General features: G+C 46.9%; 1 protein-coding gene across 7 annotated transcripts in view; it reads right to left on the bottom strand.

The window, feature by feature from the left end:
- Positions 1–576: 576 nt before the first annotated feature.
- Positions 577–14,592, bottom strand: part of PXYLP1 (2-phosphoxylose phosphatase 1) — a 62,197-nt gene continuing 48,181 nt past the window's right edge. For all 7 annotated transcript variants that reach the window (XM_039462012.2, XM_074405830.1, XM_074405831.1 and 4 more), the window contains 2 exons: positions 6,892–7,031; positions 577–1,597 (listed from right to left, as the gene is read on the bottom strand). In XM_039462012.2, the coding sequence (XP_039317946.1) occupies positions 660–1,597; positions 6,892–7,031 (1,078 nt within the window). In that variant the 3' untranslated portion in view covers positions 577–659. The remainder of the gene's footprint in view (positions 1,598–6,891; positions 7,032–14,592) is intronic.

Consider the following 14,592-nt stretch of genomic DNA (forward strand, 5'->3'; position numbering starts at 1 on the left):
AGCCTATTTTTAAGGTCAGGGGTCAGCAAACTACAGCCCAGGGGCCAAATCTGGCCACCACCTGTCTGTCCGGCCCGGGAACCCAGCCACACGCATTCCTTTACGTATTGTCTGTGGTCGCTTTTCTGTTTCAGGAGCAGAGCTGAGTAGTGACAGAGACTGTGTGTGGCCTTTTGGTCCACACAGTCTGAAATATTTACGATCTGGCCCTTTAGAGGAAAAGTTTGCCAACCCCTATTTTAGATAAATCACTTCAAGAAATCCTTAGCAAGGACAAGATAAAAATGTCTAAGATTAAAAAAATTTGGCTGAGGTGTGCTGGTTCCATCACGCAATACCATGAGGCAGGCCGAAGGGTACAAACTGGGATCGGTGACTTTGAGTCTTGAACTATATCCTTCTGGTATTCTAAGCACAGTCTGCCCGAGACAAAGCACCTTCTACTCCTCTGTGAACTGGCCATTTTGTACCAAGCAATTCACATACCACATTATAGCAATGTGCTTACTGTTCAACCCCCAGCCATCTGTGGTTCCCACAAACAATATTTAGCCTTTGAAAAGCAATAATCTTCTACCCTTAGCAACAGACAGAAATTGCATGGACCTTTCCCAGCGCTCTGATTGGCACAGATTCTATCTCGCTGCACTGCACACCTTTCAGAATCCTTCCCTGTGACACGCGTCATAATAATTTGTACTACTGCCACCCAGGGCCACAAACATGTCCCTTTTGACAAAGCGAACCAAGTTTTCAAGGGGGCACATGGGCTTGGGAGAACGCTTGTGGTGGTCTTGGCAGAAAGAGGTGTGGAATGTGACATCAATGCCATTGTAAAGAATCCGGACGGAATGTTCAGTGGGCTTTTCTCTGTCTTGCCAAAGCTCAAAGATCAACCTGGCCGCAAACCTTGGGAATCTGGCTTCGGAAAGGCCCAAGGCACTGAGAACTGGTGACAGAGTGACATCATGAGCAGAGTAGAGGGCAAAGAGCTCTTCTTTCCTGCCCTCGGTGGCACGCTGCATCCGGCTGATGGTTTGGTTCAGGATGGGGTGGGCACCCAGGAGAGAATACCCAAGGTACAGCTTTTTCTCCCGTCTCTCCTTTTCATCCTCGATCTGATGGGTCTTAATGACCTTGAAGTGCTCCATGTCGACACAGCCATTTCTGGTGCAGGGGAAGCTGACGTTGTGGCAGAAGTGGCAAAGCATGGAGTCTATGGGGTTGGCAGCACGGAGCTGCTTGGTGGGGATGTCCACGATCTTGGCCATCTCCCCGTAGGTCTTCTCCAGTTGGCTGTTTTTCAAACGTAGGAGGTACTGACGACGCTGCTCCTTTTCCAGATACTGGTTTCTCACCGGGCAATAGCAGCTCCCAGAGCAGAACAGCGCACTTGGCTGGTGTCTGAAATAAATCTTCTTCCAGTCAAAATCTGGGAGAAAGCCATAAAGCAAGGCCAGCCCACTTTGTAGGGTCCGGCTTTTCCCAGTGGTCTCTAAATAGAGCTGGTCTGCAGACCAATCAGTGGGCAGGAGTTTGTGTTTCTTTAGATAGATGTCCCTCAGCAGCTGGCCGTTCTGCAAATGCTGCACGACGCCTGAAACACAAGCACACGAAGCTTTCCTTACTTCCAGCTGAGCAAAAGAAACAGCAAGGGGAGGTGGAGGCAGTGTCCAGCTCTGGAGTGTTTTAGGGCAGTGGAGTGCAAGAGAATGGCATCCAGCCCACTTCCCCATGCTGGGGGGGTTACGAGCTCGAGTTCACAACAGCTGGTGAAGGGAGCCCTTGGGAGAATGCACGAAGGATGAGCAGAGTGGGGCCCTGGCCCTGGGAACCACAGCCTTTGGACCATCTGCCTCGCACTTGTCCTCCAGACCAGCCCCTTCCCCGGGGAAAGCGTGGAGACTGGTGGGTCTCAGGGGTAGGAATCGCCCAGCCTCCGGGATATCTGTAACTGCATGGGCCTAAGGAGAGCTTTTGCCCCCTGTCCAGCATTCCTCAGTGTGCAGGTTGTCCTCAGTGAAAATGCTCAGGTAAAGGCTGACTGCAGATTCCCTGCTTGCTGCTCAGTCTCCTCACTGCTGGAGAGTCCCTCCTTGGCCCCATCGTCCCCAGCCTGCGGACCAAGTGTTCTCTGATAGCCTGCTGGGTACGTTCCGCCTGGTCCTGGGGGCTTTACAGACTCGTCAACACACATGCACTCTCTGTCTGACATGGAACAATCTCCGGATACCCAGATAAAATATTTGAAAAAAGTGTAGAACTGTGTGTTGATCACGCTCCTTTAAAAAGAAAAAGAGGAGGCCAGGCGCGGTGGCTCACGCCTGTAATCCCAGCACTTTGGGAGGCCAAGGCAGACAGATCATGAGGTCAAGAGATCGAGACCATCCTGGCCAACATGGTGAAAAACCCGGTCTCTACTGAAAATACAAAAATTAGCCGGGTGTGGTGGCAGGTGCCTGTAGTCCCAGCTACTCAGGAGGCTGAGGCAGGGGAATTGCTTGAACCCAGAAGGCAGAGGTTGCGATGAACTGATTGCCCACCGCACTCTGGCCTGGTGAGAGATCAAGATTCCGCCTCAAAAAGAAAAGAAAAGAAAAGAAAAGAAACAGAGGGAAAAATGAGAATGTGTATTTGCAGTTGCCTGAGTTTTGCATAAAGAAACTTTGGAATGATGTACAAGAAACTAATCTCAATGGTTCCCTGGGAGTGATGGAGGTACAAAAATGAGGTGGATAGGATATGGGTAGAAGCAATAATTTAAAGTTTACCTCTTAGTACTGTTTTAGTTTTGAACTATCACAGTATAATAATAAATTAACTTTTAAAATTGGAAAAAGCCTTATCTTTAAGTAGGAGAAGGCAACCCAAGACAAAAACAAGCTCACTCATCCTGTAGGAGGTAACAGTCATGGGTGCGAGTTCCACACACTGTCATGGGTGCGAGTTCCACACACAGGCTCTGTGACCAGTGATGCCATTTATTTGGACGTCCAAACAGCGTAAAAAGTCCCACTGCAAAGATGAGACTACTTGGGCTGAAAATCCCGCAGGAAAGGGAACAGGTCGGCAAAACCCACAAGGGATGCCTGGGTCCTACCGTGAATGAAAAGCACTGAGAGCAGAACTCTCCTAGGAACCAGGAACTAAAGGCTGAAACAGGCTCTAGCATTTCCAGGATGTTTCGCAAGAAACACGCAAACCATGAGAGATAAACATTAAGATTCTGTGTCTTGCCCTAGTTCACTGCTGTGCCTATCTTATTTTGTTAGGCTACATAAATTAGAGTTGTGTACCAGGCCATTCTCATTTAATCCTCATAAAAATCCAGCAAAGAAGGTATATTATTATATGATTATTATTATCATCCCCATTTTCCTTGTTGTATAGATGAAGAAATGAAGATCCTGAACCATTCACAGTTAAAAAGTGGCAGAGCTACAACTCAAGGCCCCATCTGGCCCTAATTTTATGCTGTTAGTCCCGTACATTTTCATGCAGAAATACTAAGTTCTAGTTATTTAGGGCTTCTTATACTTGCCAATCACAGCCTGTATCTTCATGGAAGATGGAACAGTTCATACTGTTCCCCTTCCTCTCCCTAGAGAAATCCTCCCAGGGCCTGGCTCCAACATTACCTTCTTTGTGATGCCTTCCTTCTTCCTCTCCCTGGTCAAGTTAATAATTCCTTCCTCTCCCATATGCTGCTGGACCATGACGACATCAGCTGCATGCATGGGAGTCTCTCACGTGCCAGCACTGCACTAGGCACGCTACATATGCTACCTCATCGAATTCACCACCAGCCACCGGGAAGGCAGGATCCTCTGCATGCTGCGGGTCTGTGTGACTCCAAAGCCCCTGTTCACTCTCTAAGGCCCTGCAGCATCCAGCTATAGCAGCTGTCTCCACACGCACTGTCTGCTGCAGCTGCAGCCTCCTGTAGGACAGGCAGGAGGGTCCTATTCATCCTGCTACCCTCTCACAGCAGCTGCCAAAGCATCTTCAACAGGGTAGGCACTTGTGAGCAATCTTATCTTACATAGCTACTGTGGGGTGCCATAAGTGCACCAGGGACAAAAGATCGTTATAACAGCCATACATTTTTCATGATATTTAAAATGGAAGATAAATGTGACGATGAAAAGAGAATGAGGAAACAGGAGCAGACAGTATTACAAAAATGATTTCTAGATTAATACTAACTTAGAAATGATGATGATGACAGATGTGTTGAGAAGAAAGATCTGAATGAATGATGAGGTGTGTGAGGGCCAACCCTCCAGCCTCTTCTCAGGGAGCAGCTCCTGGATCCAGAGACTGGCACCCTCACTGACCTGTTCTCTGCAGTCACCCGGACCTGCTGGCCGGGACTGATGGATGCTAACCCCTAGGACCTCAAGGATTCAATCTCTCTCAAGAATTTGGACTTGCAAATTCATCTGTGTGTGTGGCTAGGATTGTAATTCTATTGACAGACACAGTAAAAAATGACAGAGAGAGGCAGGGACTAGATAGCTTTTTTATTCCTGGTTCCAGTCTCTAGAAGTCTGGTCACATTCTTGATCTCAGAATCTGTGAGTCATTCCTAAATCCTAATGATAAATTTCCCTTTTTTGGTTGAGGTGGTTTCTGTTATTTTTAACCAGAGAGTCTAACCAGCAGTTCTCCCCAGCAGTGCTACTGCCTTCAGAGAGGGCTTGGGGATGGAGTTATCACAATATTATGGGGGAAGGGCATTTCTGGCACCTAGCGGGTGGGGGCCGGGGGGCTAGAAAGTCTCTAGAAGGGACACAGGTCTCTGTTCCACAAAACTTTTGAATGCAGCACAAGACATTCCAACATGTGAAAAACATATTTGAATACTTTAGCCTGTAGAATCTAACTCTGGTTTTTGTGTCTAGAAACACAAAACCATTTTTGTATAATATTAACATCCACTGAATTTTCCAGAAATGCAATATAAACTAAGGAACATCTATACTTTGTTTTGATCAGAATTTCAGAAAAACCATGTCCTGATATGTGGTATTAGAGTCACCAATACAGCATCCATCAATCATCTGCATTTATAGCTGTCAGAGTCACATTTAGGTGCAAAGCATTTGAAGATGTCATTATGGTTTCTAGGGTAGCTGTTTTTAAGCATTTATACTGAGACACGTATAATTATGTAATAGGTTAGTTTCTTTTTGTTTGTTATAGCTGGGGACTCTGATATAACTTTTAAATAATTAACTATACAGAAAGATTACATTTATTTATTTATTTGAGACAGGGTCTCACTCTGTCACTCAGGCTGGAGTGCAGTGGCGTGATCATGGTTCACTGGAGGCCTTGACATCCGGAGCTCACGTGGTCCTCCCTCAGCCACCTGAGTAGCTGGGACTACAGGCACATGCCACCACATTTGACTAATTAAAACATTTTTTTGTAGAGCAGGGTTCCACTATATTGCTCTGGCTGCTCTCGAACCCTTGGGCTCAAGCAATCCTCCTGCCTCAGCCTCCCAACGTGTTGGGATTACAGGCGTGAGGCACCATGCCCGACTGGTTACAGTATACATAAATTTCACTTCATGATAGTTGAGGGATATTGCAAAATAGTTAACTGTGTAACCAAAGGCAGTGTTGGATCTGGTAGGATAAAAACCCTGGTTCTAAACGAATGCATGTGGAACTCATTGCCAAAGGCTTTTGACACAACTCCTCCTCCAAGGCTAGTCCTCTGGAGTAGGCGTCCCCAAACTTTTTACACAGGGGGCCAGTTCACTGTCCCTCAGACCGTTGGAGGGCCGCCACATACTGGGCTCCTCTCACTGACCACCAATGAAAGAGGTGCCCCTTCCTGAAGTGCCGTGGGGGGCCAGATAAATGGCCTCAGGGGGCCGCATGCGGCCCGCGGGCCGCAGTTTGGGGACGCCTGCTCTGGAGGCTTCAGCTTGCTCCACTCTGTCAGCCAGTATCATTCCCCCAATAATAACGGCAAAACCTAAGAGGGCGCACTAGAGGACAGAGACTTTCCCTCCATCCCTGCTGAGGTCCTAAGATGTTGATGCAACATGAAAACAGAACACCGCCAGTGGGTTTTCCCAATTCATCCATAAAGTCTGGTGACCAAGAAAAGGTCCTTTGAGGTTCCAGACTGAAGAATCAGAAAACAGAAACCTCTTGAAGGACCACCTGTTCCTCTATTCCCAGCAAAAAAGGTGACTCCACGCTTAACTCACCGACCTACCCTGGTGGTGAACTGCCTGCAGGTGGTCTGACTAGGGCTGCAGAGGGAAAGCTGGGCTGCTGTGAGGGCTCGAGTCAGCCCAGCAGACTCCCCACGCAGCGGAAATGTGCCCTGCGTGCTCCCTCCTGAGATCTTGTACATGAGAACCTATTAGAAGTTTTGTTAGAAACATCTGAAAACATGGGATGAAATAAATGATCAACTGACCATCCAGAGTGAAAGAATATGGAGCTATAACAAATGATGGCGTGGATAAACAGTTTTTGATAGGGAAATATTATCCAAATGTATTGCTGAGTGAAAATGTGGGTTATGAAATTGTGTGTTTAGTAAGGTGTGTGTCTGTGTAAGCACAGGAAGAAAGGTTACCCCTAAGGGTCTATTTCTGTGGTGGAAGTACGGTTGCTTAAACGTTTTCTTCCTTTTACTTGTCTTTCCTAATTTCTCTTCATAAACATGTATGGCTTTTGTAATAAGGTGAAAGGTTCTATTTAGTTTTGAGAACTCAGATGTTTATTTAGAGGCCCTGGTGATGGAGCTCCTCGTACAGCCAGTCCTCATTCACCCCTCTGAGCTGCACAGCACCCCGCTCCGAAGGTATGCCAACAGGAGAGCGGACTGGAGAGCCCCTGAGCGCATGGCTGTCACACCTACCTGTCTGTGTGAGCTCTCCCATCTCACACAGCGGGTGATTTGGGTAAAGAGGCAAGGAGTTCAAGGGGCTTTCGAAAGAGGCTCCGGATCCTTTTGACATGTGACTAACGAACGCTTCCAGTTTTGGGTGATATGGTTTCCTAGAGAGACGATACAGAGAGTTAGAGGTCAGAGAGTGCCAAGAGGGTCCAGACAGTTTCCAGCTTCAGCGAGCAAAATCCCACATGCATCATGGCCTTTTGCACCCATAGTAACAGGTACTGGCTCAATCACCTTTCAATTCCAATGTCATTATTTCTTGACCACTGACACTGACACGTGAAATCCCCTGTGTGAGGTCGGCCGGAGTGCCTAACCTCTGCTGCACTCAGCACTGTGGGATTCAGCTTCACCGTCTACCTTCCTGCTCCCCACCTGTGCCGCCCTCCGGGAGGCCAACACCCACTCAGCAGTCAAGCCTAGGCCGGGCGTCATTCCGCTCTCTCCCTTCCCTGCCCCCGGGCAAGCCATCTGCTCCCCATGTCTTGCAGATTCTTCCTCCTGGTGCTTCTTCATCCCCTTCTCCTTCACCCTCATACCTACTACCTGTGTTCTGGCCTCAGGCAGCTTTTGTCTGGCTGGCAATGGGCCCTTTCTTGGTCTTCTTGCTGATTAAGCAAGCCCCTCTAATAATCTTGTCTTCTCCACAGCCGGAAGGATGGATTTAAAAGGTAACTGAGCAGTCACTGTCCTTCCCTATCACCACCTTCTGGAAGGGGGCACGCACAGCCTGTCACTCTGTTCTGACCCGCCTCGGTACTCCCTGGCCCTCTCTACCCTAATACTGTGTTCTGGCCACACCGAACCAATCTTTCTTCCAACACACAATACTCCTCACTCTTCAACACATCTACCACTTTCCACAAGCTATCCCTTCCTCCTAGAAAATCTACCCCATCCTTTACTGAGGTAACCCATAATCCTTAATTTTTCTGACCTCTGAAAAATCTCCCTTTAGGAAAAGTGTTAACTGAGTAGGATAACCAGGATCTCTACCTCTTTACAATTCACTCTGCATTTTGGACATGCAACCTCTCATTTAACACAGGGTAGTAATAAATGTCAAAAAAAGTTTATATATGAGATATGAGAGTATCTCTATTTCTGCCACAAAGTATATGTGTTAAGTCTTTCAGGTCACTAATACACAATTACCCTGAATAGTGAAATGACCTATGAATAGAAACATCTTTTGTTTGAATAATGAAATAGCCTATGAATGCATACAGATTTTCCAGCTGAAGAGAAGTAGACAGATAGAGTAGTTCATGACTAAACTCTATAAGAATCAGCATGAAAGAAGCAAAGATAAACCGTTCTAATGGCAAACCCCTGCTGCCTGAAGGCCCAATTAACTTTGGAGTGCTTTAAAAATGGCTGCCAAAATGGGTTTATTATCTATCAACAACATGAAGCTAAAAAAAAGGAAAATCTATCTTTTAAAAAATATGTTTTTAAATTAGAGAATGCTAATCCAGACATGCAGTACAGTCTAATAAATCACCCTGGATGGCTACAGGGAGTTATGCCCTTCCATAAAAACAAGGTACGTTATTTTGCCCGAGGCTAAGGCACGTAAATGTTTGCAAACTGGGAAATCAAATGTCCAGCCTGACAATGAGGCCGCCAAGAGGAGTCCCCGTGAACAGAGGCTCTCCATCAACAGGCGTCAAATGTTCTGTTCCAGGCCGTTATTTCAGGTTGGAGATTTTTTTGAGGATCTGAGAAAGCTTCGCTGCCAATTTTAGAAATGGAATTTCATGACTGAAAGTGTTTGAAGAGACAACCCAGGGTTTCAGGGCATCTGACTGCTTAATGATGCTATCTAACTATATTCATTACAACTTTTTTTTTCTTAGTATGCAAAGATGAGGATTCATGGAAGAAAAACTCCATGTAAAGAATAGCTTTAATAGGCCAGGAATGGTGGCTTATGCCTGAATCCCACCATTTTGGGAGGCAAAGGCGCAGGCCTATAGTCCCAGCTGCTCAGGAGGCTAAAGTAGGGCGACTGCTTGAGTCCAGAAGGTTGAGGTTGCACTGCAGCCTAGGTGACAAAGAGAGACCCTGTCTCAAAAAACAAAACAAACAAACAAAAAAAGGTTTGACAACAAATAGCGCTATTGTTTTAGTGGAAAGAGGACCAGGTAACTCGAGACCCGGACCCGGATCTGACTACCCAGGTCCTGTCTGTCTGGTCCACTGCTCTATCCCTGGAGCCCAGAGTGTGCTTAGCACGCAGCAAATGTTCCAAAAAATATGTGTGAGTGAATTCAACTGGGAAGTGTCCCATCCTTGGATGTTTCATGAAAATAGCAAGCCTTCCATAATCTGTAGCAATGAATATGGTGAGTTCCCATGCTGTTTGTTAAAATATTCGGATTTTGATGAAAACATAATCAGCCCTCCATCTCTTCGGATTCTACACTGGAAGATTCAACTGTGGATCCAAAAATATTTGAAAAAAAACCCAATTAAAAAAATAAAACAACGCAAATAAAAAATACAGTATAACGACTGTTTACATAGCATTTACACTGTATTTGGTATTATAAGTAATCCAGAGATGATGTAAAGGACATGGGAGAATGTGTGCAGGTTCTGTGTAAACACAGCACCATTTTACAGAAGGGACTTGAGCATCTCAGATTCTGGTATCCAAGGAGCATCCTGGAACCAATCCTCTGTGGACACCGAGGGACGGCTGTATTAAAACTAAAGGTCACTGTGGATGAGACTAGTGTACTAGCTGTACACTAAAATCTATTCTCTTCTCAGGGACTTGGTTAGATCCCAGTTCTGAGGTCCTGAAATGAGGTAGAGCCACATTAGCCAATGGAATGGAAGCATGTATGCCACTTCTAGGTTTAGGCTTTCTGATCATGAGGGTGCTTGCTTCACTTTCTCTTCCTTTCTTCCAACCACTGTTTAGGTACGGCAGCAACTAGGGTTCAGCCATGTAGCCATCCCTGGGGGAGGGCAGAAGCAACAACCTGGGGCCCTGAATGACCAGGTGGAGCTGACTAGCATGATCTGAAACACGTATTTCAGACCTTCACGTGAGGAAGAGCTAAACATCTTTGTTATTTAAGGTAATGCATTCATGAGTCTTTTTGCTACAAAATAAACTTACAAAATAGGTGTACCTGACTCATGCAGACATAATTATATCCATGAAAATGAATTTTTCTTCAAGAAAAACTCATATTATTGTGGGCTCATTGAAAATCTGCTTCCATCATGAAAACTGAAAGAATCAGACATTCTACTATCTTAAGCCTTCAAGTTACTCATGTTGGAGTACTTATTTTCACTTTTATATGCATTATTCACATCTATTTATGCCACAAAGCTTGAGACAGAACCCCAAGGCTAATCTATACACCATGAGAAAATTTACTGTGATTTATTTAAAATCTCAGCAATCACTGAGTTCTGCACAGAATGTTAAGGCAAGGAGAGGAGACAGAAGACCAGCGACACTGTTTCCAGAAAACACAACCCAAAAAAGCATACGCAGCTGGAAATTGGAGTCACACTAGATTTTTAAAATTCAGACCAATTACAGAATTTATCATTTTGCATGTTAATAACATGAAATTATGAAAAGATAAGGCCAACGTACTTTTCTTAGTCTTTAGCTTTCTGGGCTTTTTGGCCTTACTTGACGTGATTCATGGCCCTGCTCTCCTTAGCTCTCATACCATCGCTCTCCTGACTTCTGCCCTGTTGCAACATCCCCAGACCCTCCTGAGTGCCTTTTTCTCTCTGAGTACCACATGCTGGTGTTTCCCAGGACTCTGGTTTTGGCCCACCCCTCACTCCTCAGGTTCTGCCTGTCCTATAAACCCTCAGCTTCAAATGCCATCAACATGCTGAAGATTCTCAATTAAACCTCTTTCCCCCAGTACGTCAGTGCTCCTGAGCCACAGAATTATACAACCTAGGCCGGGCATGGTGGCTCACGCCTGTAATGCCAGCACTTTGGGAGGCAGTGGTGGGTAGATCACGAGGTCAAGAGATCAAGACCATCCTGGCCAACATGGTGAAACCCCATTTGTACTAAACACATGTACACACACACACACACACACACACACTCACACTAGCGGGCATGGTGCGCACATCTAGTCCCAGCTACTCGGGAGGCTGAAGCAGGAGAATTGCTTGAACTGGAGAGGCAGAAGTTGCAGTGAGCTGAGATTGCGCCACTGCACTCCAGCCTGGTGACAGAATGAGGCTCTGTCTCAAAAAAAAAAAAAAAAAAAAAAAAAAAAAAATTTATACAGCCTACTACTGACTAGAAACTGTCTCTTGAATGTTTAATGAAGGCTCAAGTGTAGCACCAATGCCTGTACTAACTTCCCCTGCCACCCCCTTTCTTCTGTGTTTTCTATTCTAGGCAGGGGCACCACCACTAGCCAGACACCAGTGAGAAACCTGGGCCCCATCCTGCCTGTCTTTTATACCCCTGACCAACAGACCACCAAGTCCTGTTGATCCCACCTTGTAACTGCCTCCAAGACCCACCCACTCTCTCCATCTCTGGTGCCACTTTCTGAGTTCCAGCCGTTCTCTTTTATTCATTCAACAAACGTAATCATACCCCACCACTCATATGCCAGTCACTGTCCTAGGCACTTGGAACGAATAAAAACAAATAAAAGTCTCTGCTCTCAGGGAGGTTATAAAATTCTAGCCTGGGGAAGCAGACAGGACACAATGAACACTATAAATGCGTGCGTGTGTGTGTGTGTGTGTGTGTGTCTGGGTTAGAAAGTAACAGATGCTGTGGCAAAGAGAAGAGCAGGCTAAGGGGGTTGTGGGAGACCAGGGTGGAAGGAGGAACACCTGGTCATTTTAACTGGAGTGTTCTGGGTAGGTCTTATTGAGATGGTGACATTTGAGCAAAGACTTAAAGGAGGTAAAAGGACTGGCCATAAAGCTATCTGTGGGAATAAGCTTCCAGAGACAGAAACCAGTCGTGCAAAGGCCCTGAGGCAGCACAGTGCCTGAGCATGGAAGGAAGAGCTAGGAGCATCGTGGCTGAAGCAGAGTGAGTGAGCACGAGGAGGCAGAAGGTGAGTCAGGCAGGTAAGTGTTGGAGGAAGGGCACTCAGGCCTTGTGAGGCATTTTAAGGACGTGGATTCTGATTCCAAGTGAAGTCCCCCCTCTGGATCACTCTCCTAATAATACCACCACTAGCTGCCACCAGCTTCCAATCCATCGTCTACACTACAGCTGTCAGAGACCTTCATCTTTACATCCCTTTCACTCCCTGGCTCTCTCCATGCCTTCATGCCTGGAGTCCACATTCCCTGGCTGGGTATTCAATGCCTCAGATCACCTAGTTCCCACCCAGTTTTCCACTCCGTGCTCCAGCCTGGGAACTAACTTTCAGGGCCCCAACGTGCCAAGCTGTCTGCCACCTCACACTGCGTGGGCTGGTTTCACCACCCAAGGGGCCGTTTGGCACCAGCTGCTGCCCGACTTCCTCCTGCATACCCTTCCGGTCCCTTTCTCTGCATGGCCTTCCCTGATCTGCCACCTGTGTCTCCTCCCTGCCCCAGGCTGGGTCAGGCTGCCCCTCTTCTGACTTATGCCCCCAAATACGGCACCCAAACTATTTGCGTTTCTACTTCTTGTTCTTCTTCCATTTCTTCCTCTTCTTTCTCTAATGCTGCCACCACTGCTGCCACCTGTGCCAGCTACCATTCTCTGAGGGCTGCTGTGTCCTGGGCACCAGGCCTGTCTCTGTAGAGGTGCTGGGCTCCCTGAGGGCAGAGGTGGCCCTGAGGAGGGCCTTTCTTCTGCGACCCCTCAGAAGCCCACTCCCTCCCTCACTGCTCCAGCCCAGCCATACCCTTGTCTTATTGTGGCTCACACCCGCCCAGCTCTTCCAGCCTCAGGCTCCCTGCATTTGCTGTTTACTCCATCAGGAACGCTCTGTCGCCAGATCGTCACAGAGCTGGCCCCTTCACTTCACGTAGGTGTCTGCTTGTGTGGTACCGTCTGGTACCTGGCACATGATAGAAGCATAAAACTAAAATCTGTGCAATAAATGCTGATCAAAGTGAACGTTTTCTCTTCCTTGGATGTAGAAAAGCATATTTAATTCATATTTATGAATTTAAAAAGAGCATTTACTAAATACAGCATATAAATAGCTAATAACCTTAATACTGGCTAAACGTAATACTATGAGGGTTAAAATAACACCTTTCTCATAAAGCACTTGGCATTCAGAAAGAGGCAGCTTCTACTACAAAGGCTTTGAGGGTCACAGGGTGTGTCATGGTGGATGGGAAACCTGGGGCAATGAACCTGTGGACAAACAGCTCCTGCTTAGTTCAGCTCACTGAGCCCTGCCTGCTGGCCCCAGCGCTCTGTTTCACGAGACTAGAATAACGGGCACACTCCAGGACACACGAACTTTTAAGAGGTCACAACATTACTAATTTTTAAAGCTGAAGTAGCACCTGGGAAGACAGCAGGCATTGCTGGTGACCCAGATCCCACAGTCCTGGGGGAATCAGCAGCCCAGAGAGGGTCCCCTTCACGGTGTTCCTGCTCACTCTTAATCTAAGTACCTGTTTGTAATGCCAAGTCAACTACTACTGTTTTTAAAGATTAAATTAATTAAATAATATTAAGTAACAAAATATGCATACTCCACCCTCTTTACACAAAGGATGTAAGGTCACTTCTAAAAATACAGAATGTTCAATGACATAGAACGAGGCAAAGGAAAATGAGGGCAGAGGCAGCCAGGCCAACTGGTCCCTAGGAACTGAGCCTCTCAAATGGGAGTGCCAAAAATGGCCCCATCCTGCCAGCACGTGACAGAATGAGGGGCCCTGCAAGATGAGCTGCAAAGTGCCTCTTTTAAAGAATAGCCCTGGCTGCAGTGAGGCAATTCATGGCTCCACCAGGCTGGCCCTCCCTTGAGCAGGCTGGCACCCCAGAAGCATTCCATCAAAATAACATCTTCCCCACTGAGCAGTTCCCTCGTCTCCTGACCTCATTCGGTCAATGCTGCTAGAATGTTATGTGCCTCCAGACACATTTGCTGGGGTCTAGCCTAACATTTTATCGCTAACCATGCCTCTAATTGTAGGGCCATGCCATTTCCATACTATTTCCACTCTCTGTTCAATTATTTTTCATCCTAAGGGCTTTCAATGCAGAACAGGCTGTCTCTACTCCTGCGAAGAAGGGTGAAATAATTCTTACACGCAGATGGCTCTGCAATCGCTATCGTGCATTGCCTGTCATCTCACTTACTCCTTGCCCCAAGCCTGCATGGGGAGCCTCATGATCTCCATTGTGGAGGTAGGAGGCTGAGGCTCAGAGGACACTGAGGGACTTGTCTGCTGCTCTGAATGGAGCTGGTGAGCTGAGGTGGAAGACTCTTGACTCAGTGCTCTCTGCACTGTGTCCCAACTGTTTCTCAAAGTGAAAAGCGTCAGGGTGGGAGGGTAAGCCTCAGACTGACCTGGGCTCAGGATATCTGCTGTGTTACTGGAAACAGGTGTCCCCACCTCTGTGGGCCTCCGTCTTTTCAACTGTACAATGGCACTCACATGCAGGACTGCTCTGAGCTCAGGCTGCTGCCAACGGTATGTTTCACCAAGTGTACGTCACTCCCCTGTCCCGTCATT

This window comes from Saimiri boliviensis, chromosome 9 (assembly GCF_048565385.1).
Source record: "Saimiri boliviensis isolate mSaiBol1 chromosome 9, mSaiBol1.pri, whole genome shotgun sequence".
NCBI lineage: Eukaryota > Metazoa > Chordata > Mammalia > Primates > Cebidae > Saimiri > Saimiri boliviensis.